This window comes from Rhinatrema bivittatum, chromosome 2 (genome assembly GCF_901001135.1).
Source record: "Rhinatrema bivittatum chromosome 2, aRhiBiv1.1, whole genome shotgun sequence".
NCBI classification, from domain to species: Eukaryota; Metazoa; Chordata; class Amphibia; order Gymnophiona; family Rhinatrematidae; genus Rhinatrema; species Rhinatrema bivittatum.
In genome coordinates, this window is record NC_042616.1 from 36835721 (window position 1) to 36860865 (window position 25145).

At 44.4% G+C, this 25145-nt stretch overlaps 2 protein-coding genes across 3 annotated transcripts in view; one reads left to right on the forward strand and one right to left on the reverse strand.

The window, feature by feature from the left end:
* Window positions 1-25145, reverse strand: part of LOC115083186 (zinc finger protein 850-like) — a 133466-nt gene that overhangs the window by 61867 nt on the left and 46454 nt on the right. The window lies entirely within an intron of this gene.
* LOC115083829 (gastrula zinc finger protein XlCGF57.1-like) lies at window positions 1767-23225 on the forward strand. 2 transcript variants are annotated; one of them, XM_029587854.1, is made up of 4 exons: window positions 2057-2114; window positions 2456-2582; window positions 11187-11306; window positions 20070-23225. In XM_029587854.1, the coding sequence occupies exons 1-4, from the start codon at window positions 2091-2093 to the stop codon at window positions 21593-21595; spliced, it is 1797 nt and encodes a 598-aa protein (XP_029443714.1). In that variant the 5' UTR covers window positions 2057-2090; the 3' UTR covers window positions 21596-23225. The 2 variants fall into 2 exon arrangements, with proteins under 2 accessions (XP_029443713.1, XP_029443714.1); XM_029587853.1 differs by lacking the exon at window positions 11187-11306 and having other exon boundaries at window positions 1767-2114; window positions 20070-22721.

Genomic DNA, 25145 nt, shown 5'->3' on the forward strand with positions numbered 1-25145 from the left:
TACTCCTACCGCGTCCTAAATTCCCCGGGCAACCCCTTCCGCCCGCGGCATGTATATTGCATGCAAACGAGCGAATTAGCTCGATATTGCATGCAAACGAGCCAATTAGCTATTCCCTAGCATCCCGTAACCCGCGCCCTGACTAACGCTACCTTTCCCTGCCGTTTTGTCGCGCGTTTAACCTGCAAACTTACCGCCTACCCTGACCCAGGCGGTAGAGGCAGGGGTAAGGGTAGGTGGCAAGCTTTACCCCAGCCCCCGCTCACCTGCCCCGGCCGCGATCATGGGTGCCGGTCTCCGTGGCAGCCCCAGTCCTCTCCCCTAGTCCCGAAGCCAAAAAAAAAAAAGCGAAAAAAACGTAGCAGCCCCCCTCCGATGTCCGGACTGGGGCTAACACGGAGACTGCAACGCCAAAGCGACTTTTCGTTTTTTTATTTTGCTTCGCCGCTGTCAGTGTCCCCCCTCCTCTCGGAGCAGGGCGCGAAAAGCCGCCTTGCTCCTGCAGGAGGGGGGACACTGACAGCGCAGAAGCAAGGGCGAAGCAACTTACTTTTCTGAAGCCATCATCAGGAACAGATGCGATCGTAGCTCCTCCCGACCAAGATGGCCGCCTGCACGGGGAAAGCGTGCAATTGGCCGCTCAAGACGTCTTCAGCGGCCAATTGCACGCTTTCCCCGTGCAGGCGGCCATCTTGGTCGGGAGGAGCTACGATCGCATCTGTTCCTGATGATGGCTTCAGAAAAGTAAGTTGCTTCGCCCTTGCTTCTGCGCTGTCAGTGTCCCCCCTCCTCCCGGAGCAAGGCGGCTTTTCGCGCCCTGCTCCGAGAGGAGGGGGGACACTGACAGCGGCGAAGCAACTTACTTTTGCATCGGATCGGACCAGACTTCCTGGTATCTGTCATTTCAAATGACATTTGAAATGACAGATACCAGCGTGGCGTGAAGCCTTAGGCCCGCGCACCCAGGATACTGTATAGGCGCTCTATACAGTATCCTGGGTTGCGCGGGCCTAAGGCTTTTCGGACGCGGCTTACATTTGCATGTAATTAGGGTTCAGGATCGAGCGGTAGGTGAGCTGCACTGTGCAGGCGGTAACCGCGGGTGCCGTAGGCACTAACGCAGCTCTTCCTACCGCTCGGTACTGGATAGGCCTGTGTGATAGAACCACATGGACACAGCAATGGAACAATTGGGCATAGGAATAGAATATGATGGCAACCTGAAATGCGAGTTAACTTTTACTCTACCTCAGGCCAAGAGTTAACAAAACACAGGAATAAGGATGTAAGAAATTCAAGTTGAAAGGGGTGTGACCAAAATCACCTTGTATGTAAGATTGGCACTGGGCATCTCAACCTGGGCACAATCTCACATGCAAGGTCATTTGAGGTTGCTTGTAATTTATCTTTCTGAGGTTTACAACAGGAAAGAACAGAGGTCTGGGTCCTGAAGCATTCTTCTGGCGCAGCTGCATATAGGAGTCCATTCGTCTATCTGAAAAGAAAGTTTCCACAGCTTAAGTTTTGTGACCTGCTCAGATGTTCACTGGCTTCTGGCTCACAGGTCTGCTGATCTCCTCCAAGGTCTGTGTAAAACTGAGGAAAACCTTTACCCCAGCCTCCTACTGGCTCCATCTAGCTATATCCAGGGGCAGTTACTTCAGCTACCGAGCTTGTGATTGCCCTTAATTAAGCAGGGCTGCTGGAAAGCCACAGGATCCAACAGAGCATGCTCTATGCCCTTCCCTCCTAAGTCGAAGGAAAACTCACCGTTCCATGCAATCTGGGAACGATGGAAAGCTCGCCCTCCCCTGTGTGACGTCATCAGTCTGCACCCAGCAGGAAGAGGCACTGCCCTGTGCTGGGGACGGAATAAATGATATTTTTCTCCTTTTATTAGCAGTTTAACAGCTGGAAATCAAAAATCTGCATTCCGAAATCTCAGCTTCTGTCCTTCTCTCCCTCATCTCCTGCCACTGTAACAGCCCTGAACTGCACTGCTGAGAGGCAAAACACTCAGCTTTTCCCCCAGCCAAGAGGGAGCTCCCAATTAATTTCTAATCCTGAAAAGAGCAAAATCAGAGAGGAAAATGTCTTCAGGAGCTTCTGGTCAGGTAAGAGATTACCCCCAGCTTCCTGCTCTCTCTTTACAGACCCTGCTGCAGCTTTCTAACCTGGGACCCTGCAGAGTCAGCCCTGACTTTAATAGGATCCCGAGCAGACCTGAGATGCAGAAAAGACACTTTGGACCCTCTTGAATGTAAGGACAAAGTGAGACTTTGTATCTCAGGGTCTGTGTGTAACTGATTTCTGTCTGATGTTATCCTGCTTTGGCACTGTGCTATGTGATTGTGAATTATTTGCACCCAGAAACCTCTCCCCCTGCCCTGCAAGGGAGGTCTCCTGATGGATGTGATGCAGAAGGTGCTGAGTGAGTTTCTGGTTTGTGTTTCAGGTCCCAGTAATCTTTGAGGACATCGTGATCTATTTCTCCCAGGAGGAGTGGGAGGATTTAAAAGAATGGGAAAAGGCGCTTTACAAGGAGGTGATGAAGGAGAATTATCAGATGCTCAGCTCACTAGGTAAGAAGGGATATTTTATCTTTTTTTCAGGAAAATATTTGTGGGAGGGGGAGAACAGAATATTATTTGATTATAAACTGAGTGAACGCCTCTGTTCTTGCAGCTCACTACTAACCAAGCCTTTACTGTAATATTGTTCAACATAAAAACTTGAGAGAGAGAGGAGTAAATGACATCCTGGCCAGAAAGAGAGAGAATAAGAGAGAAAGTGGGGCAGAAAAAAAGAAGAGGCTTAAACTTGAAATGATAAACTCACAAGAGAAAGGTAGAAAGGGCTAAAATATGTGGAGGGAGGAGATATGTATGAGAATAGTGACAGTGCTGAAGGAGGAGAGATAAAAAGATGGGTGAGAGGGACAGGACCAGGGTAGAGGAGAGGAGTGAATGAATAGGAGAGGGATTGGAGAAATGCATGGAGGCAGACAGAGAAGTATATAAAACTCTAAATAAATAAATAAATAAATATAGAGACAATCTTTATGTACATAGTAGCCAAGTTCCAATTGCAGTCTGGCTGCCTTGGAAGAGGAAGGTCACCTGATCAGAGAGCATCACCCAGTTATAGCAGGAAGTGAACCTGTAGCAAGGACCTCTCGCACCGAGGATGAATATCACAGGGCGACTGCCCAGGATGAAATAGTTAGGTCGGCCATCATAATTGGTGATGCAGTTATTAGGAATTTAGATAGCTGGGTGGCTGGTGGATGTGAGGATCGCCTGGTAACTTGCCTGCCTGGAACAAAGGTGGTGGTCTCACGTGTCATCTAGATAGGATTTTAGACAGTGCTGGGGAGAAGCCCACTGTCATAGTACATGTGGGCACCAATGACAAAGGAAAATGTGGGAGGGAGGTTTTGGAAGCCAAATTTAGATTTTTAGGTAGAAAACTGAAATCCAGAACCTCCAGGGTAGTATTCTCTGAAATGCTTTCTATTCCACACGCAGGTCCCCAGTGTCAGTCAGAGCTCCGAAGTCTCAGTGTATGGTTGAGACAATGGTACAGGGAAGGAGGGATTCAGTTTTGTAAGGAACTGGGCAACCTTTTGGGGATAGAGGGAGTCTTTTTTTGTTTGAAAGGATGGACTCCACCTTAACCAGAATGGAACCAGGCTGCTGGTGCTAACCTTTAAACAGGAGATAGACTTCTATACTTCATTTAATAGTATATACATAAATGAATGTATGTATAATTTTCAAAAAAAAAATTATGTTTCTGTATTTCCTTGCAAGGTTGTTCCTTGTCATGTATTTGAAAAATCTGAATAAAAAAATAGAGCAGCTTTTGAACTAGAACAAGGTGGGGACTCCAAAAGTCGTTCAGCAGTGCATGGTTTGGAGGGAGGTATCTTTGAAAGATACTAATGAAATAGGAGAGTGAGGGCATCCCAACAGAGAGGTTTCAATAAAAGAAGTAGTAGTCAAAGTGCCTTTAAGTAAAGAACCACCTAAGTTAAAAGATTAAATTACTCTTGTCAACTGATAAGCAGGTTTTTAATACAAACAAAAAAATACTTTGAAAGGTCTGTATGCCAATGCCAGAAGTCTAAGAAGTAAGATGAGAGAATTAGAGTAAATAATAGTGAATGAAGAGGTAGATATAATTGTCATCTCGGACTTGGAGGAAGGAGGATAATCAGTGGGACTGTACCTTATCAATGAGTAAAGTATATTGCAATTTTAGGGTGTATCAACTTGGTTGGGGATGGTGCTTTATGTTTGGGATTGCATAGAGTTCAACAGGATAAAGATCTTGCAGGAGACTAAGAGGTCTATAAATAGACTAGATAGCCAGATAAGTTTATCCGGCTAACTTTGCTATCTCTGAAGGCGTATTTAACAATGCAGCTATACTACTGAATATAGCTGGCTATCTTAATTAGTTAGCTGGCTAACTTTAAGACAGCTCTTTGACTGAATATCAGAGTTAGCCAGCTAACTCGGCTCCTCCCAGTTACACCTCTGCACAGCCCCTAACTTATCTGGCCAAATTCTAGCCGCTTAGCTTATTAGCCGGGTAGGTCATTTAGACAGACAACTATTATGTTATCCATCTAAATGGCTTTTGAATATGAACCTCTAAAAGTGCAATAGAATATTTTATGTATAGAAATCCCATGTTGGGGAACAGTTTAGCAATAGGGATATTCTACTGTCCACCTGGCCAAAATTAGCAGCTGGATGATGAAATGCAAAGAGAAATTAGGGAAGGTAACAAATTTGGCAGAACAGTAAAAATGGGAGATTTCGATTACTCCAATGTTGACTGGATAAATGTAATATCAATCACAAAAAACCCACCAACACTAAATGTGTAATCCAGTACACTAATTTGTAAACAAAATATGAACAGCAGTGTACTGGTATTTGTTTATAACACACCCTACTGCCAACAAAGTTTGTTGGACCCTCAAATCTCGAGTCAGAATTTATAACAGACTCGTTTGTGATATTGGGTCACATTACTTTTATTTAGATAACATTTTCCATTTTGTCCATATTTTTGTATATTTTCTATGTTCCATAAAAACCAACGTCGCAAGAATGCTGATAAATTTCAAATCCTCCAAATGGACTATACATCCTACATAATGATAAGACGAAAAATCTTTGTCACCATCCCAAAGGCTTGGTTTAAAGCATAATACTTAGCGTCACAGAAGCGTCAAGGTTCCAAAACGTCAAAGACCCGACACGGCCATGTTTCGGAACAGAGGTCCTGCTTCAGGGGAATGACTTGATGATTTCTATCAGCATCTCGTCATCTCAAACGGCTATTTCAGTGTAAAGAACTTTCTTCCCGCGGTCTGCACTCAGACTCGCAAAGTTTTTATAACGTATCTGAAGCAGGAAGCCTGCAAGGGAGTCGTTTGGATCATTAGATGATCAAGGGGTTAAAGGGGCACTTAGGGAAGATAAGGCCATGGCAGAAAGACTAAAGAAATTGGGCCAGATTTTAATATCTATGCCAGATTTTATAACATGCGTGCACAGCCGCGTGCATGTTATAAAATCCAGGGTCAGCACGCACATTTGTGCACCCCCTTGCGCACGCCGAGCCCTAGGGGAGCCCCGATGGCTTTCCCTGTTCCCTCCGAGGCCGCTCCGAAATCGGAGCGGCCTCGGAGGGAACTTTCCTCCCCCAGCCCTACCTGAAAAAAACAAACAAACCCCATATCTTTATTTTATAAGTTGCACCTGCCGGCCAAGTGGCCCTACAAAGGCCTCTGGCCACGCCCCCGCCCTGCCCCTTTTTTTCAAGCCCCGGGACATACGCGCGTTGCCGGGCCTAGGCGAAATAGGTCTTAGCACATGTAACCCCCCCCCTGCGTGCGTAAGGCTTTTAAAATCTGCCCCACTGTTTGCTTTGATGTTTACTAATGAGGATTCTGGGGAGATACAATTCTGGAAATGGCTTTCAAGGGTGATGATTCAAATGAATTGAACCAAATCATGGTGAACCTGGACAATTAGTAGGCCAGATTAACAGACTGAAGAGTAGCAAATTGCCCAAATGATATACACCCCAGTGTTCTGAAAGAACTAAAAAATGAAACTTCAGATTTATTACTAGTAATTTATAACCCATATTAAAATTGTCCATTCTACCTGAAGGACTGGCAGGTGGCCAATATAATTCCGATATGGCTTCAGGAGCCATCTAGGAAACCATAAATCAGTGAGAATGAATTGAGTGCTTGGAAAAATCGTAGAAACTATTCTAAAGAACAAAATCACAGAACATATAGAAAGGGTTTAATGGGACAGAGCCTGCATGGATTTACCCAGAGGAAGTCTTGCCTCACAAATCTGCTACATTTTTTTGAAGGAGTTAATAAACATGTGGATAAAGGTGAGTCTGCAGATTTAGTGTATTTGGATTTTCAGAAGGCGTTTGACAAAGTCCCTCATGAGAGACTCCTAAGAAAATTAAAAAGTCATAGGATAGAAGACAATGTCCTTTTGTAGATTGCAAACTGGCTAAAAGATCAGAAACAGAGAGTAGGATTAAATGATCTTTCCTTCACTCAGAAAATAGTAAACAGTGATGTGCCTCAGGGATCTATACTTGGACAGGTGATTTTTAATATATTTATAAATGGTCTAGAAAGGGGGTACAACTAGTGAGATGATCAAATTTGCAGATGACGCAGAATTATTCAGAATAGATAAACCACAAGCAGATTATGATAAATTGTAGGAGGACTTTGCGAGACTGGAAAATTGGGCATGCATATGGCAGATGAAGTATAATTGGAAGGAGTTACTTATAGGGAAAAATAACCTTTGCTGTATTTACACAATGTTAGTTTTCATTCTTAGGAGTTAACATGCAGGAAAAAGATCTGGACATCATAGTGGACAATACACTGATATCATTGTCTCTGTGTGCTGTGGCAGTCAAAAAAGGAAAAGCAAACAATGTTAGGAATTGTTAGGAAGAGAATAGCAAATAAAATGGAGAATGTCATAATGCCTCTGCATCACTCCAGGGTGAGACCACACCTTGAGTACTGTGTGCATTTCTGGTTGCTACATTTCAAAAAAGATATAGGTTCAGATGATAAAGACCAAAATGATAAAGGGGATGGAACAACTCCCCTATGAAGAAAGGCTAAAGAGCTGTTCAGCTTGGAGAAATGACGGCTGAGGGGAGTATAATTGTTGTGTCCGTCGGTCGCAGATGGCTGCGACCGCCCTACCTTACCTCTTTTCTTCCTTTTTCCTCCTCCTTGGGCAAGATGGCTACCTCCGGTGCTGAGGGCCTCGGCATTTCCAGCTCAGCATGGGTGTTCCAGTCCGCCATGCTCGTTTCCGTGGCTTCCTAGGGCGCGCGCGCGCATGTTGCCTACGCTCAAATACACGTCATGTGGGAACCTCGGGGGTGACCCCACCGCATGATGTCAATACCTCTGGTTATTTAAAGCCTCCGCTTCGCTACCATCTTCAAGTTAGCAAGGACTTCGGTTTAGCTACTCTGACTGCTCTAAGCTGCAAGCTTAGACACCTCTCTACACTCCAGGGCCTCGCTCCTTATGAAGCTCTAGGCACCTACTCCTTGGGGGTCTCTCGCTTCCAACCACCCTTCGGGGCCTCTACTAACTAGACAACCGTTCCTCGGGGGTCTCTCTCTCTCTCTCATTTATTTCAGGATCTCTGGACTATCAGGTACTCGCTCCTTGAGGGCCTACTAGTCTGTGTATCCTGCACCACGGACCTTCGGTTCCACCATCTCTATTACCAGGAAGACGTCTGCACTATGCTACTGTGATTACCTCTACGATCCGGTGCTCCAACACTACCCACCAGGGCCGGCTTTACCCCCACTGTGGGCTCCCACCTATCTTGACCATCTGGGTGAGACTTCTACATCTGAGAAACATAGAAATGACAGCAGAAGAAGACCAAACGGCCCATCCAGTCTGCCCAGCAAGCTTCACACATTTTTTTCTCTCATACTTATCTGTTTCTCTTAGCTCTTGGTTCTATTTCCCTTCCACCCCCACCATTAATGTAGAAAGCAGTGATGGAGCTGCATCCAAGTGAAATATCTAGCTTGATTAGTTAGGGGTAGTAGGGGTAGTAACCGCCGCAATAAGCAAGCTACACCCATGGTTATTTGTTTTACCCAGACTATGTTATACAGCCCTTATTGGTTGTTTTTCTTCTCCCCTGCCGTTGAAGCAGGGAGCTATGCTGGATATGCGTGAAGTATCAGTTTATTCTTCTCCCATGCTGTTGAAGCAGAGAGCCATGCTGGATATGCATCGAAAGTGAAGTATCGGACACAATTGGTTTGGGGTAGTAACCGCCGTAACAAGCCAGCTACTCCCCGCTTTGTGAGTGTGAACCCTTTTTTCTTCTCCCCTGCCGTCTGAACATATTGGCACCTCGCCGTCTGAACATATTGGCACCTCGCAGACTTCAGTGCCTTGCCTTCCTGTTTCATACCATCTATCTATCTACAGCGGTACAATAAAGCCTTCCATCTACTACGTGTCTGCTATTTGAGTTTAGCGTATCGCTGTGGTTCCCCACGGGGCCCTCCCCGTGGGAGGAGTCATCTTCACAGCGACCAAGGGTCCACATGATGCTACAAACACAACAATAATAGAGGTCTATAAAATCATGAGAGGACTAGAATGGGTAAATGTGAATCAGCTATTTACTATTTCAGATAATACAAATATTTGGGGGCACTGTATGAAGTCAGCAGGAAGCACATTTTAAAAAAAAGCAGAGAAAATTCTTTTACTCAATGCACAGTTTCTTAGCAGACAGGTTAATCCACCTCTTCCAGCAGATGGAGATGGAGCAAAGCTGATGTCACAGTATGTATATATATGTGTATATATGTATATGTGTATGTATGTATATATGTATGTGTATATATATATATATATATATATATATATATATACACCCCTGCACTGACATGAGCCCGCCAGTATTCTCCATCTAAAGCAGACGGTGGATGAGTATCTCCCTACCAAGGGGAGCTTGGGGATTCATGGCAGATTTGGCGGGTTGAGCAGCCTTTTGGCTAGGCCCAGCTCTCAGGCTTTGCTGAGGCGTTACATGGTAGGCCACTGCAGCATTTGCTTGCTTCTGTTTGTGCAAGTCTGACACGAAACAGTGTCTGAAGAAGGTTCACGCTTGCACGTACAGATTGGGCGTCCACCTGGCCCGCGTATTGGGTGTCCAATCTTTGGATGTCCGTAGTGTGCGCTGACTGGACATATTCGCTCTCTAATATATATAGGTCCTAGTTTTGGCCATTCTATTTTTGGACGTCATGTCCAGACTTGCCTTGTACGGACTCGCAGTTGGACGCACAGTTGTCAGATGCTTGTAGGTGAGTGTACTGCTAGTGGACATTTATCCATGATGCCGGTAGCAAAGAAGTCTAAACGCCTTGCACTTTGTACTGCTTGCCATGTTCGGGCCTCGCAGTCTTGCCTTGTTTTGGGGCTCCCCTAACTGGTTCGTCAGCAGGGGACGACAACTCGGTGGGTGCAGGACTGACGCCCCCTGGTTTTGGTATGGATCCTTCTGCCTTTTCTTGTGGGGAATTATTTCAAGAGCTGCAGTCCTTTCTGCAGGCACATTTGGCGGAGCCGGCCAAACCTTGAAGGTTCGGGATCACAGACTGAAGAATCCCCTAAGTCTGGTGCCGCGAGTAAGCATCGGAGTATGTCTAGGCCTGCTGTGGGTCACGCTGATAGAGAACCAGATGGCACGGATGATGAAGGTGATCCTTACTCCCTGGAGGATGGGGAAATTCCTTCGGGTTTGGACCAGGGAACATTTCTTCACAATTCCCCAACTCAGGCTTCTGTCTTGCTCTTCTTCCTGGCTCACTTCTTCCCTCATAGTTCAAACCCATCAGCTGATTGAGTACACGGGAAGAAATCAGAAGAAGCACCAATGCAGGAGACAGGAAGATGACGAGCAAGTTTGAAGTGCCAGGCCGCTGCTGGTGCTAAACCAGGGACTGGAGGAGTAATGCCTGAAACTGGGGTGGCAAGCTCGGGGTGCCTGATACTGCAGCATGCTGCGGGGCTCAGGATGCCACCTGCAGGGTAACTCAGGAATATTTAAGAGAAAAGATTTCTCACAGGAGGAAACCAAGCTTCCAGGCAAACGAGGAATAAAATGAACATAAAACTCCTGTTTCATCACCCTGCCATCACTCCGAAGAGAGGACGGAGTCTGAATTGTTATTACTACTCAAAAGCATATTAATATGCAATAAGGTTTCAAAGCATTCAAAGAATCATTCTTGTGTAGCTTCTTTTATAAATATTGTAGATTGTCTCGTGAGCTGCAGGGAGAATATTTATTTATTTAAAAGTTTGTATATACCGCGCCAAGGGGTAGTAGTCTATCCATCTAGGCGGTGTACATACTAAAAACAAACACAATATCATAACAATACAACAAGTTAAAATACAATATGTTTACATTTAAACTACAATAGTTAACAGTGATTATAACAGTATTAAGGGGTCATTGAGAGATATGCACGAGTGAATAAATACGTTTTTGTGTATTCTGCCCTCCTGCTACAATACATAGCATCTCCTCTAGAAAGTACATAGAAACATGGAAATGACGGCAGAAGAAGACCAAACAGCCCATCCAGTCTGCCCAGCAAGCTTTCTCATACTTATCTGTTACTCTTGGCCCTTATTAGTAACTTTTTGGTTCTAGTTACCTTCCCCCCCCTGCCACTGATGCAGAGAGCAGTGCTGGAACTGCATCTAAGTGAAGTATCAGGCTTAATTGATTTGGGGTAGTAACTGCTGCAATAAGCAAGCTACTCCCACGCTTATTTGTTTACCCAGCCTGTGCCATTCAGTCCTTGTTGGTTGTTGTCTGAATATAATTCCTCTTTTCTTTATTCCCCCCTGCCGTTGAAGCAGTGAGTTGCGCTGGATATGTATTCCAAGTGAAATATCAGGCTTATTTGGTTTGGGTAACCAAATCAAATTAAAATAAAAATAAATATAAAATATGAAATACAAATAAAAAAAGTAACCAGTAATATTGTGTGCTAAGCACTGAGTGACTCTGGGGAAACCTAATGCAGTGTTCTTACCCCAGGAACAGGCTCTCCGACTGTCACCCCTGAGATTATATCCCACATTGAAAGAGGAGAAGAGCCGTACATCAGGGATGAGCCGGGATCAGAGGAAAGAGAAACTGGGAGAAGCAGCTGCTCAGGTGAGTGCAGGAGTAAGAGGGACCGGGGTAAAACTGCTGAGATAAAAAGTGGAATGAGCAGCTGAGAACAGGTAACCACGTGACTGAGTTTCTCTGAAAGACTGAACAGGGATTTATTTATTTATTTATTTATTTATTTACGGGTTTTTTTATATACCGAGGCACGTTTGCAAAACATCACCTCGGTTCACAATGTAACATAACTGAGCAACAAGCTTTACAATAATAACATTTTTTAACAGGGAGGGGGTAAACAGGGACAGGAGTAGATAGTACGAGAATTATATACATATGTACATGCTAGTTTTTACAAGGGCGTTCATCAATGCAATCAGAATAATTAGCAGGGGAAAATAATAGGGGAGGGGAAGGGGGAGTATATTCACAGTGGGTGGAAGTAGGGGAGAGTAAGTAGAAAGGGCAAGGGTCAGTCGGGAGGTCATGTTGCATCTTTGGAGGGAGTCAATTCGTTAGTCCGGGTACGCTAGTTTGAACAGCCATGTTTTAAGATTGTGCTTGAATTTTTTCTGGCAAGGTTCCTGGCGTAGTTGGGAAGGCATCCTGGAAGGGATCCTGGAGGCTCACTAAATAGCTCCTAGTAATAGCAGCTATTTGGTTCTGGCTGTGATGATATAATTTAAATTATATGCTGGGTATGTCTGGCAGGCTACAGTTTCTACAAGTCCTAGCAGAAAGGCAAGCAGTCACATAGCTGGGTCTGTCTGGGAGGCTACACAGGAGACCTATGAGGCCAGATGTTTGGGCAACAGCCACATTATTATTTATTTATACAGGAATGCGTATATTCTGCACATATACAGCGGAGCCATTTAAAGTGGGTCGTAAAAAACACTCATAAAATAATGAAACATACACATAAAAATGACTTAAAATTTTAAAACACAATAAACTGTAAAACAACATCATGCAAAATAACATAGTAGCATATGCAGCTGTAAACTACACAGCCTTTCATTTTTTTCCTGAAGCATTTCAGATGTTGTTCCCCCTTACTCCACAGGAAGAGCATTCCTGCATAGGAAACTGCCCTGGAACATGTTTGTAGCTTCTTCTATTCACAAAGCCATGGTAGAACAAGTACATTTGTCTTTGATGATCCAAGCCAATGAACTGGAGCATAGAACTGCATTTTCCTTCCAAGAGGATCAACTGAATCTGAATAGAAAATATTTATGTAAAATAACAGCTTAAACGGAACGCACCACGGTACGGGCAGCCAGTGTAACTTAATCAAAGCAGGTGTGATATGAACACTTCGAGCCAGCCTGTAGTGTGTTGGACCAGCTGCAATGCAAGAAAACAGTTCGGTTTTTTTTAAATACCTATGAACAAGCTATTAGAATAGTCCATATAGCCAAGAATAATCACTTGTACCAATGTATGAAAATATTCCCAAGGCAAACAATGAATCCAAAATTGCATGTCTTATGGAATTTAATAGCAGATAATTACTGAGTAACCATAAAGTCACAGCATCAAGGCATTGCTTAAGTTCCATTGATTGATTTATTGTACCAACATCTGCACCATTATTGCCCTCTGTTAAGATTATTACAGAGCTTCGGGGCTGGACATGAGAAAGATCTGTGTTGGAGGGAACTGAGTGGGATCTTGTGTGCTGCTCTACCCAAAATGGTAGAGTAGAAAGGAAGAAACAAAAACATCCTGACCTGGATAAGAAGAAATCTTGCAGGGATTCCTGCTCTGTGACTGGCAGCTGGGATTTATCCTCAGCAGTGTGACTAGAATACCGGGGCAGAGGGGATGCTCTTTTTCTGACATCATCAATTAATGTACTACAAAACTGCAGAGACCCCTTTACAGCTCCTCTTGAAATCTTTCTAAACACTCAGATGGTTTCTTTTATGAGCAGCAGCAAACCTTGGAAGGGTCAGGATTTCAACCAGAGACTCCGGGATTTTGCAAGGTCTCCAGGACATTAGAAAGCTCCAGGCCTGGCTGTATTCAGCTCCAGCCACTCCCCTTCCTCTGTAATCCTGCAAGGAACAGGAATAGAAGGGTGAATCTGCAGCAGATATTGCAAGCAGCATGTGGGGAAAAAGTGGAGAGGAGCTGCAGCACGATTTGGGATTCCCTCAGCTAAGAGGAGAGTGAGGGTGCATGGGGCAGGGAGCTGGGAGTTATAGGGGATGGGAGTAAAGAGAGTGCTGGGTCATGGAGAGAGGAAGGGGAAGAATGCTAGGGTCATCCCTAAAGAGGAGAATGAGGAACGATTGAGAGCAGAAGATGTTGCTGGTGGCTGAACAGGATTGGTCAGAATTGCTTTGCTGAGTAAATTTGGGACTTATAATTTGTGGGGAGTGAAATTGTGGAGTAAATTAATCTTTAGTATGTGCACTTAATTAAAAAGGAAAACTAGGCAATATTTAATGTGTGCCCACTTCAAAAAAACAAGCAAAGGTAGGTAAATATGTTGTCTTACTTTTCCACACCCCCCCCCAGCTCCCACCTATCCCTAAATTCATTCTTTGATTTTATAGATTCTTATCCCATGTAAGAGGACAAGAGACATTTTCACACCAAAAATCCATCAGGGATTTCTCTAAAAGAGCAAGTAACCAAGCCCTTATCAATAAATTGATTATCTCCCTGCAGGTAATTGCCAAATTAACTTTAAATATACCACACAAATTTAAAGGACTTTAGTATATGCATTCCTATTCCCTTATCAATCTAAATTAACTAAGAACACAGCAATATTAAGATGCCCTTAACACCATACTGGGACACTGGGTCAGTGCTGGATCAGAGGGAAGAGTGCTCCTAACACCATGCTGGGACACTGGGTCAGTGCTGGCTCAGAGGGAAGAGTGCCCCTAACACCATGCTGGGACACTGGGTCAGTGCTGGATCAGAGGGAAGAGTGCCCCTAACACCATGCTGGGACACTGGGTCAGTGCTGGATCAGAGGGAAGAGTGCCCCTAACACCATGCTGGGACACTGGGTCAGTGCTGGATCAGAGGGAAGAGTGCCCCTAACACCATGCTGGGACACTGGGTCAGTGCTGGATCAGAGGGAAGAGTGCCCCTAACACCATGCTGGGACACTGGGTCAGTGCTGGATCAGAGGGAAGAGTGCCCCTAACACCATGCTGGGACACTGGGTCAGTGCTGGATCAGAGGGAAGAGTGCCCCTAACACCATGCTGGGACACTGGGTCAGTGCTCGTTCTGAGGGAAGAGTGCCCCTAACACCATGCTGGGACACTGGGTCAGTGCTGGATCAGAGGGAAGAGTGCCCCTAACACCATGCTGGGACACTGGGTCAGTGCTGGATCAGAGGGAAGAGTGCCCCTAACACCATGCTGGGACACTGGGTCAGTGCTGGATCAGAGGGAAGAGTGCTCCTAACACCATGCTGGGACACTGGGTCAGTGCTGGATCAGAGGGAAGAGTGCCCCTAACACCATGCTGGGACACTGGGTCAGTGCTGGATCAGAGGGAAGAGTGCCCCTAACACCATGCTGGGACACTGGGTCAGTGCTGGATCAGAGGGAAGAGTGCCCCTAACACCATGCTGGGACACTGGGTCAGTGCTGGATCAGAGGGAAGAGTGCCCTAACACCATGCTGGGACACTGGGTCAGTGCTGGATCAGAGGGAAGAGTGCCCCTAACACCATGCTGGGACACTGGGTCAGTGCTGGATCAGAGGGAAGAGTGCCCCTAACACCATGCTGAGACACTGGGTCAGTGCTGGCTCAGAGGGAAGAGTGCCCCTAACACCATGCTGGGACACTGGGTCAGTGCTGGATCAGAGGGAAGAGTGCCCCTAACACCATGCTGGGACACTGGGTCAGTGCTGGATCAGAGGGAAGAGTGCCCCTAACACCATGCTGGGACACTGGGTCAGTGCTGGATCAGAGGGAAGAGTGCCCCTAACACCATGCTGGGACACTCGGTCAGTGCTCGTTCTGAGGGAAGAGTGCCCCTAACACCATGCTGGGACACTGGGTCAGTACTGGATCAGAGGGAAGAGTGCCCCTAACACCATGCTGGGACACTGGGTCAGTGCTGGATCAGAGGGAAGAGTGTCCCTAACACCATGTTGGGACACTGGATCAGTGCTGGGTCAGAGGGAAGAGTGCCCCTAACACCATGCTGGGACACTCGGTCAGTGCTCGTTCTGAGGGAAGAGTGCCCCTAACACCATGCTGGGACACTGGGTCAGTACTGGTTCAGAGGGAAGAGTGCCCCTAACACCATGCTGGGACACTGGGTCAGTACTGGTTCAGAGGGAAGAGTGCCCCTAACACCATGCTGGGACACTGGGTCAGTACTGGTTCAGAGGGAAGAGTACTGTAGGAGTATTTGGTAGATATCTTTCGGATAATGTCTGACCAGATAATATCCATCGAATGGTTAACTCTTGAGTCCCTTTACTCAGAGTCAAACCTCATTGAATATTCAGTTCCATAAGCTGCAACATTGATCTGGATTGGATATTGCCACCTCCTGTAGACACAGTATTGGTGGGATGCAAATGGTATCATCTGAGTACTGACGCAAAGGAATATTCCATTGGGTCCATTAGCAAAATAGGTGCTAGAACAATTCTCAATTCATAGTTGGTCTCTGGCTGGATACAAAGTTTTAACCAAGGCCATGTTTCACAGTTCTTGTCCAAGGTTCTCCTCTCATTTGGGAGGTGACAAGAACTCTCTGATATGGAGAAACAATCACAGTCTCTTCTGCTCTGTGTGAATCCCACACTCATATATGATTGTCAAAATAATCATGTGACTGCAGTTTCCATGTTTGTGTTGCTTAGTCCTGCACTTTTAGGTTCAGTCTGTGAAAATAGCAGTAGGCACATCCTTATTTAGGGTCACTGGCATTTCTACTACAGTACCCCCTAACACCATACTGGGACACTTTTCAGTACTGGGTCAGAGTGAAGTGTAAGGATTTATAAGCATAGGGGTACATTTTAAAAAAAGAGCGCGTGCGCGTGTACTTTTGTTCGCTCACCAGACGCGAACAAAAGTACGCCAGATTTTATAAGATACGCGCGTAGGAAGAGCTTCACCTATACCAACCCCTTTCCCCTTGGGTTGAGCCTTCGGGTTTCTAGGGTCCAGCAGGTCTTAGCAAAAGACCCCCACCCGCAAGCTTGTTCCCTAGTGGTTTCTAGGGACACTGGGACGCCACACAATCAAGGTCACACAATTCCTAGAAAAACACCCACAGACCAAATACACTCAATATCAGGATCGTTAATCAGTCCAAGCCAGGCAGAGCTATGAAACTAATATTTATTAACTAAAAGTAAGAACAGTGAATGGATAAAAGATTTAAACTACAAACAAACAGGTAAAACACAAATATTACATAGCAAAAGTTCATTGAACACTTTTCACTAGTTAACTAGTGCCTGTGGAGATCAGGAAAACAGACTGTCCCCATGAGCTAAAGAGGGCCTTAGCATAACGATCTGCTCCCTCTGCAATCCCAGATGAGACTAGAGAGTTCTAGCACCTGCAGGGCTAGTTGTCTGTCTGCAGGGTCAATCAGGGCACAATATACTAGAAATGTGCAGCGGTAAAATCGTTCGGTTCAGGCTTCGTTTTCAGCCCACTACGGGAAATTTAGTTTTTCCTGCGGTTCAGGCTTTTTTTTTTTCGGGGACCCCAATTTTCGGGTTAGCTCTAACCCAAAAAACAAACTTTTCTGAAATTTTGGAAAAGTTGCGCTCGTTTTTCGGGTCCTCCGAATCAGGACAAATTAGACAATTTTATTGAAATTGTCTAATCCGTCCAAAACGAATGCACATCCCTAAAGTATACTAACAATGAGCTTTTCCACCAATGGTCTTCTGACTAGTAATAGATTTTTTGGCCAATGGCACTGCAAGATGTTTTGGTCTTACATGTCCTCAGGGATTCTGGGGGATGTATGCTGTTCAATCTTCCTCCTGTTTCAAGGCAGCATCCAAAGCCTTTGCTTGAACTACAGTACAGAGTTCAAACACTATGTGCAGGCCAGCTCAGAGAAAATGAGCTCTCTGTGGAAAAAGTGTCACAGGGCAGAACAATAAACCACAAAGCAAGCAAAGCCCGTTTCACCACAGAAGTTATAGGAAGAGCTAGGAAATGGGCAAAATCTAAGTTTTTAAAATGATTTTAATGCCAAAATAGGTTTATATGCTTTCTATGCTTCTGATTTATCTTCCTCACTCTTCTGAACGTTTAGTGGATACATTTTGGAGAAGATGTCTATGGCCTATGGGGAAGCCCTGTATAGCTCTTAGTACCTTAATGAAACCATGGTCCCAGGTGGATTTGGGCTTACCTAACTTGAAGAGTTATACCCAGGCTGCTAACCTGTGACACATAAGAAATTGATTTTATCTATTAGATTTTATACACCTGTTTATGTAGAAGCTGAAATGATGTCTCTTAATTCTTTGTGAGGTGTGCTGCACACTGTGACAAAGGGATTACCTGCTCCCTTTTATTCTAGCATTTTAGTTTTTGCTATTGTTGAAAACTTAGCGATGGTTATGTCGCTATTTTCATTTATCATAGCCATGTTCTCCTGTCATACCCATTTTTGGAAAACATAAAATTCCTTCTGGAAAGTTTCAGGCTGCTTTTTGTGACTGGAGCCGGAAGGGTCTGCTAGTGCTTTCTCAATTTATAGATTCTCAAGGCGCTGTCTTTTTTTTTTTCTTTTCAATATGTGCAATATCTTTATAATTTAGCAGGAAGTGATTTTTTTTTTTTTTTTGGTTATCTACAATTGCGGCACTAAATCCAAAGTCTGGATTCCACCCAGTTACTACATAATCGGTGGTCCTCAATTCTAGAGATCTTTGATATATTCCAGATTCCATATGTTCATCTCTTTCTGTGCTTTGCAAACTTTTAACACAGTTGGACTGCAAGTTTGATTTTCAGCTTTTAGAATGTAAAAGTCAACAAGAATTACAACTATCACTTTCTGTTAAACATGTTTCTAGTCCTTTTGTGATCATGCACACACTGTCTAAAAGTACATGAAATGCAATGCACATTTTTTACTCATTTCTGTTTGTCCCAATGTGGAGCTTTTCAATCTAAGTATGCACTGTCCAAATCTTGTATGAAATGCCCTGCAAACTCAGGCACTTTGGGTTACATTTTCTGGTTATATCCAAAGGCTGAAAGTTTTTGGCAGGGAGTGCTTTCTTTCTTGGGGATTTTGTTAGGTTTTTCTATCCCTTGCATGGTGGATCTGGTCTTGTTTGAGGACTGTCCTTCTTCTTATCCTGAGAAGAGATATACCACACTCCTTCAGTTTTGTGTTTTGGAGGAATGCACTCCATGGTCTGGTGGTGATGGTGAAATTTGATGCTAAATAGGCATCTCCAAAACAGATATCACACTTTTTACCTATCTGGACCCCTTGAAGCCAATATTCATTAGGCCGTTTAGTGGACAAGTTATCCGAGTTAACCAGATAACTTGAACTGAATATTGAGCAGGATAAATGTCCCGCTAAATATACTTACTTAAAATTATCCAGCTAGATATTGCCGGATAACTTTAAAACCTAACTGGCTATGTTTGAATATAGCTGGTTAGATTTTGAAGTTATCCGGCCTTGTGTGCTGGATAACTCGTTACTTAATTGGATATCGTTAAAGGAAAAAGATATATATTTATATATGTAAATGGGCCTGTGGCCCATTTCTTTTGATCTTGTGGTGAAAATATAAATGAGACCTGTCTGCCTTCCATCTGTGCCCCAAACCAATAAAGTTGTTTAAATGCCCTGAGCCCGCCAAATCCTTGCCTCTCCTCCTGGACCCTCCCATCAATCCATGGCTTAAAATGTGGCCAGTTAAGCCCCACTCGCACCCCCAGATCCCCCTCCAAGGATCCGCCCTTCATCCCTCCAAGTCATCAAAGCCCATGCCAGGATCAAGGTATGACCTCTCCTGCTCCTGGCGCTCCAGCGCTGAGTCTGTCAGATTCAGCGCTGGAAGCTTAAGTTACGCACTACTTCATTTCCAGTACTGGAGCACCAGGAGCAGGTAAGGTCATACCCCACTCCCAGCACAGACTTTGATGACTCAAGGGATGGAGAAGGGATATGGGGCGGGGATCCAGGTGTGAGAAAGCTTCTGAGTTATCCGTCTAAATGGTTTTTGAATATTGACCTCCTTATAATTGACTCTTTACCTCACAGGGCTAGAAATCAGCTTTTAAATTACCTAAGTTGATCTCATTATCTTTCCTATCGGTTTAATAGATGTTGATTTGTTTCTTTTTATGCTGATTGGTAGGTTGGGGGGGGATGACAACTTTCTTATTTGTATTAGAACTTCGCTGTTCTTAGACATGATGTGTACAGAACTTATATCACTATCTCCAATATGTCATAGTTTGTTTTGTGAGTCAGTAAAAATACTTGAACCATAAAACATTGCTGAAGCATTGGGTCATTACCAAAATGCTGCAGACATGAGGGAATGCAACTGCTATTACTCCAAAGTACTTTTAAGTCTGTGGTTCTTTAAGGGCTTCAAATAGGTCTGGTACTCATGGTGAGCAAAATATGCCAAATAGGCTTCTTTAGGCCATATACATGTAGATATGTCTCAATATTGGGGAAGTTCTGAGTACCAAACCTGTTTGTGGCCCTTGAGACATATTTTTGCTGGAAAAATCCTGATCATTCTCACTGTGAGTCTCCCTCACATAAGGTGGTAATATCTTTTCTTTTTATTTTCCTATCCAGAGATCAATGAGTCCAAGAAAGGACAAGAGATACCTCCTCAGCAAGTGACAAAAACTGTATCTGAGAAAGACGGAGGCAATACCTGCCCATGTTGTGACTGGGAGAAAAACTACTGGACTCATTTTAAACCAGAGGAAGGACTAAGAAACTCTGCAGGACACTCCACTAAGAATGTAACTCCCTGTGAACAAAGTGCCAATGATACCCACACTGTGCAGCACCAGAGAAACGAGACAATAGAACAGTCTGCATGTAATGAATGTGGAAACTATTACATGGATCAGAGAACTCTAAAGTCACAAGATGGATTTCATGGAGGAGAGAGACCACATACATGTACAGACTGTGGAAAGAACGCCAATCAGAAGAAATATCTTCCAGTACACCACAGAATCCACATGAACTACAATAGACCATTTCTCTGTAATGAAGATGGGAAATGCTTCCTTCTCAATACAGACCTGGGAATGTCTAAGAGAAACCACACAGAAGAGAGGCCATTTCCATGCAATGAATGCGGGAAAAGCTTCAGTCAGAAAAGACATCTTATCCAACATATGAGAATTCATGTTGTAGAGAGACCCTTTTCATGTACTGAATGTGGGAAAAGCTTCAGGCAGAAGGGAAGTCTTACTCAACACCTGAGAATTCACACTGGAGAGAGACCCTTTCCATGCACTGAATGTGGGAAAAGCTTTACTTTGAAGGGAAATCTTTTGATTCACCAGAGAACCCATAAAGGCGAGAGGCCATTTGCATGTACTCAGTGTGAGAAGAACTTCATTCATAAGAAAAGCCTAATAATTCATCAGAGAACTCACACTGGGGAGAGGCGATTTCCTTGCACTGAGTGTGGAAAAAGCTTTATTCGGAAGGAGAGACTTCTGATACACCAGAGAATCCATACAGGAGAGAAACCATTCTCATGCAAGGAATGTAGAAAAAGTTTCAGTAAGAAAAGCGATCTTATTCAGCACTTACGAATACACACTGGGGAAAGACCCTATCCATGCACTGAATGTGGGAAAAGCTTCAGTCAGAAGGGAAGTCTCACAAAGCACTTGAGAATTCACACTGGAGAGAGACCCTATACATGCACTGAATGTGGGAGAAGCTTCACAGAGAAGGGAGTACTTATACGACACCTGAGATTTCATGCTGGTGAGAGTCCCTTTCCTTGCACTGAATGTGGGAAAAGATTCAGGGAGAAGTCAGCGCTTACACGACACCTGAGATTTCACACTGGAGAGAGACCCTTTACATGCACTGAATGTGAGAAAAGATTCACGGAGAAGGCAGCACTAACACGACATCTGAGATTTCATGCTGGAGAGAGGCCCTTTCCATGCACTGAATGTGGGAAAAGCTTCAGTCAGAAGGGAGCACTTACACAACACCTAAGAATTCACACGGGAGAGAGACCCTTTACATGCACTGAATGTGGGAAAAGATTCAGGGAAAAGAAAGCTCTTACACGACACCTGAGAATTCACACTGGAGAGAGACCCTTTATATGCATTGAATGAGGGAAAAGATTCAGGAGAAGAGAGTGCTTACAGAATGCTAAGAATTTACACTGGCTAGAGCCCTTATCTATATGCTGAATGTGGGAACAACTTTATTCAGAAGGGGGGGCTTCTGATACACCAGAGAAACCATAAAAGAGAGAGACCCTTTCCAGGTATGGACTGTGAGAAAAGCTTTATCAAGAACAGAGATCTTCTGATGCACAAGAGAATCCACAGAGGAGAGAGATTCTTTCCATGCGGTGAATGTGCAAAAAGCTTCAGTTGGAAGAGCAGTCTTTTAGAGCACCTGAGAACCCACTCTGGAGGGAGACCTTCTTCATGCACTGTCTGTGGGGGAAATCTTAATTCATGGACCCCTAGAAATAAAAAGGAGATTGTGTACTGCTATTTTTATGCAATAAATCCTGAAAATAAACCTAGAAGGGTATACAGAGAGCTCATCAAAAATTGGGAGAGTGTGTGATACTTGGCTTTCCAAACCCCAGCTCAATGCAAATTGTTAATTCAGGTACAGTAGACAGGTCCCTTCCCCAGAGGGTTTACAATCTAAGGGGGATTTACTGATCTGTGGTATTTCCCCCGGAGGGAATTCACTGAACTCTAGTGCTTGCTACTGCAGCTTAGTAAATCTCACGGGAAAACGTACTGCAGCACACAAAGGCCCCGAACAATGGCAGCCCCACAACCTAGTAACTCATCATTAAAGAGGCCATGTGACTCCAGACTGCCCTTCCTCGCCTTAGAGTCCAAATCCCTGTGGGTTTAGTGAGACACCCCTTTTCCATCGCCTCAGATGGCCAAAGTTTGGAAAATAATAAAAAAAAAAGTTTTTTTAAGTTTCCAGTCCTGTCTCCCAGTAGCAAACCCTTTCCACTTAGAGTTTAAAAAGTTACTTTCCCTTTCCCTCAGCCCTCTTTCCTGTACCTCACTGCCCACATCTGGTATGTTAAAGGCCCTGGTGTCTGGTGATTCAGAGCACCCCCTAGGGTACTAGGTCTAAGTACACCAGGTAAAAATGATCAAGTGATAGGGACAAACGTTTCTTGAGGCTGCCCATCTCCATTTTGGTCATGGAGTGGCTGGACCTGGAGCTGTAGAGGGCAGTCGAGCTCCTTTAGACACCAAGAATGTTAAGGTATTGGTTCAGTTAATTCAGTGGAGGTAGGGGGGGGGGGGGAGGTGGTCCAGGGATTTGGAAAAATATTTTGTACTCCAGTGGTGGGAGGGCTGGATCAGGCAACTTAAAATTGTTATTTTATAGCTTTGAACACTTCCAAGGGGTGGGAGAGTCAGGTGAGAAGGACATTTAAAGAAGCAGACAAGGTGTATTGGGGCATGCATTGGCGTCCCGATACTCCCAAGGAAAGTTAGGAACATCCCTTGAGTTGTAGCTGACGTTTGATTAAATATCATGGCTTGTCAGCTTCATTGCAAGCTGTGGCATTTAATTAGCATATTAATGAGCTGACTGCCTTGCCTTTGCATGCAAATAAGTGCATTTAAATACCCCTATTTCATGGGGTTTTTGTGGGGGTGAATAACATGCAGAAGTTGTAATTCTGTGCATTCTCTGCTGTAACGCATTTACCAAGTATTAGTAAATGTTTGTTTTGTGTTTTAATTATCATTTTAATTGAATTTTCATATTAATAGAAAGATCTAGACACAGGAGTAGTCCCATAGTACAGTGGTCCCCAACCCTGTCCTGGGTGCCCACCAGCCAATCGGGTTTTCAGGATATCCACAATGAATATGCATGAGAGAAAATTTGCATGCACTGCAAATTCATGCATATTCATTGTGGATATCCTGAGAACCTGACTGGCTGGTGGGCCCCCAGGACAGGGTTGGGGACCACTGCCATAGTTATTCACAAATTCAGAATAGCATAACAAACATGTCTCCAGTGCTACTACTAAATGGACTTTACAATATCCACGCCCCTTCCCAAACATCCACCCATCTCTTGCATTACTTACACACAGGTTGAATAAAGAGAGATTTTCTAAAATAAAATGTAAAAAAAAAAAAAAAAAAAGGCATTCCAAAATCCTGACTGCTTCCAAAAAACAGTTTCCTTTGCAGCAGGAGGGAACCTCATGACTTGCTTCCCTGGTACTCCATTAAGGGGCATCACCAGGGAATGGAGACCCTTCCAATTCATGCCATAGCTCAAACGGTTAACATGCAGAATGAAATACTGGTAGCCTATTACTTCTCATAGATGGTGATTTTTCTATCAAATATCCCAGAGCTGACGGAATGCAGGTAAGTATTTCCCCCATCCCCCGAGTAGCTATTACCTGACATACAGGCTGATACAGTACAGTGTGCTCCGGCGGAGCGCACTGTTAACCCACACTTGGACGCGCGTTTTGAACGCGCTAGCTTTACCCCTTATTCAGTAAGGGGTAATAGCGCATCCAAAACGCGCGTCCAACCCCCCCCCCCCGAACCTAATAGCGCCCGCAACATGCAAATGCATGTTGATGGCCCTATTAGGTATTCCTGCGTGATACAGAAAGTAAAATGTGCAGCTAAGCCACACATTTTACTTTCAGAAATTAGCGCCTACCCAAAGGAAGGCGCTAATTTCTCCGGGCACCGGGAAAGTGCACAGAAAAGCAGTAAAAGCTGCTTTTCTGTGCACCCTCCGACTTAATATCATGGCGATATTAAGTCGGAGGTCCCGAAAGTTAAAAAAAGTAAAATAAAATAGAAAAAAAAATGTAAAATAGGCCCGCGGGTCAAAAACCGGAGGCTCAATTTTGCCGGTGTCCAGTTTATGAACCCTTGGTTGTCAGCGGGCTCGGGAACCGACGCCTGCAAAATTGAGCGTCGGCTGTCGAACCTGCTGACAGCCGCCGCTCCTGTCAAAAAAAGAGGCGCTAGGGACGCGCTAGTGTCCCTAGCGCCTCTTTTTACCGCCGGCCCTAATTTTAATAAATTTATTTACTGTATCGCGCGCACAGGAGAGCGGGCGTCCCGTGATTTTACTGTATCGGCCTAATTGTGCTGTGGTTAGGCACTGTGAAATAAAGTTTCAACTGTTTAACAGGAACCTCAAGTGCAGAGGCACACAATAGAAAAATCTTTGGATCCCAGAGTTGTCCAGATGTTATCATTAGCATGTGTGAGATTGAGAAGCATTTCTCAATATTTTACCACCTTTGGACCCTCCCACCAGATAGGCAATATAGGACACACAACCCACACTGACACCAGCATATGTCCTTAGTACCAGGATAAATTTTATTCCACTTGAAGGTAAGATGACATCTAAAGTGTATTTTAATAACTGTTCTCTATTAAGTTAGCAGAGATAGAAGTCTTACTAATATTTTGATGACATCGCTTCATTGTTCCTCTGAGAGTTCCCATGCAAGATCTTTTCCACTGCTTTCACATGTGTATACTTAATTACCGTACTAGTACTAAGAATTTTGGTATAGTTTAGAAATAAGCCCTCTAGTAGAGTGCACACATTTACGTAATAGCTCAAATAGAATCTTAGCTAAACACAATTTAATTCTGAACCAGAAAATGT

Bases quoted from the DNA above. Each gene is read 5' to 3' on its own strand.
- LOC115083829 (XM_029587854.1), top strand. From the start codon at position 2,091: ATGTCTTCAGGAGCTTCTGGTCAG. The intron at 2,115-2,455 runs GTAAGAGATTAC...TTTGTGTTTCAG, and splicing joins CTTCAGGAGCTTCTGGTCAG to GTCCCAGTAATCTTTGAGGA. The intron at 2,583-11,186 runs GTAAGAAGGGAT...TTCTTACCCCAG, and splicing joins TCAGATGCTCAGCTCACTAG to GAACAGGCTCTCCGACTGTC.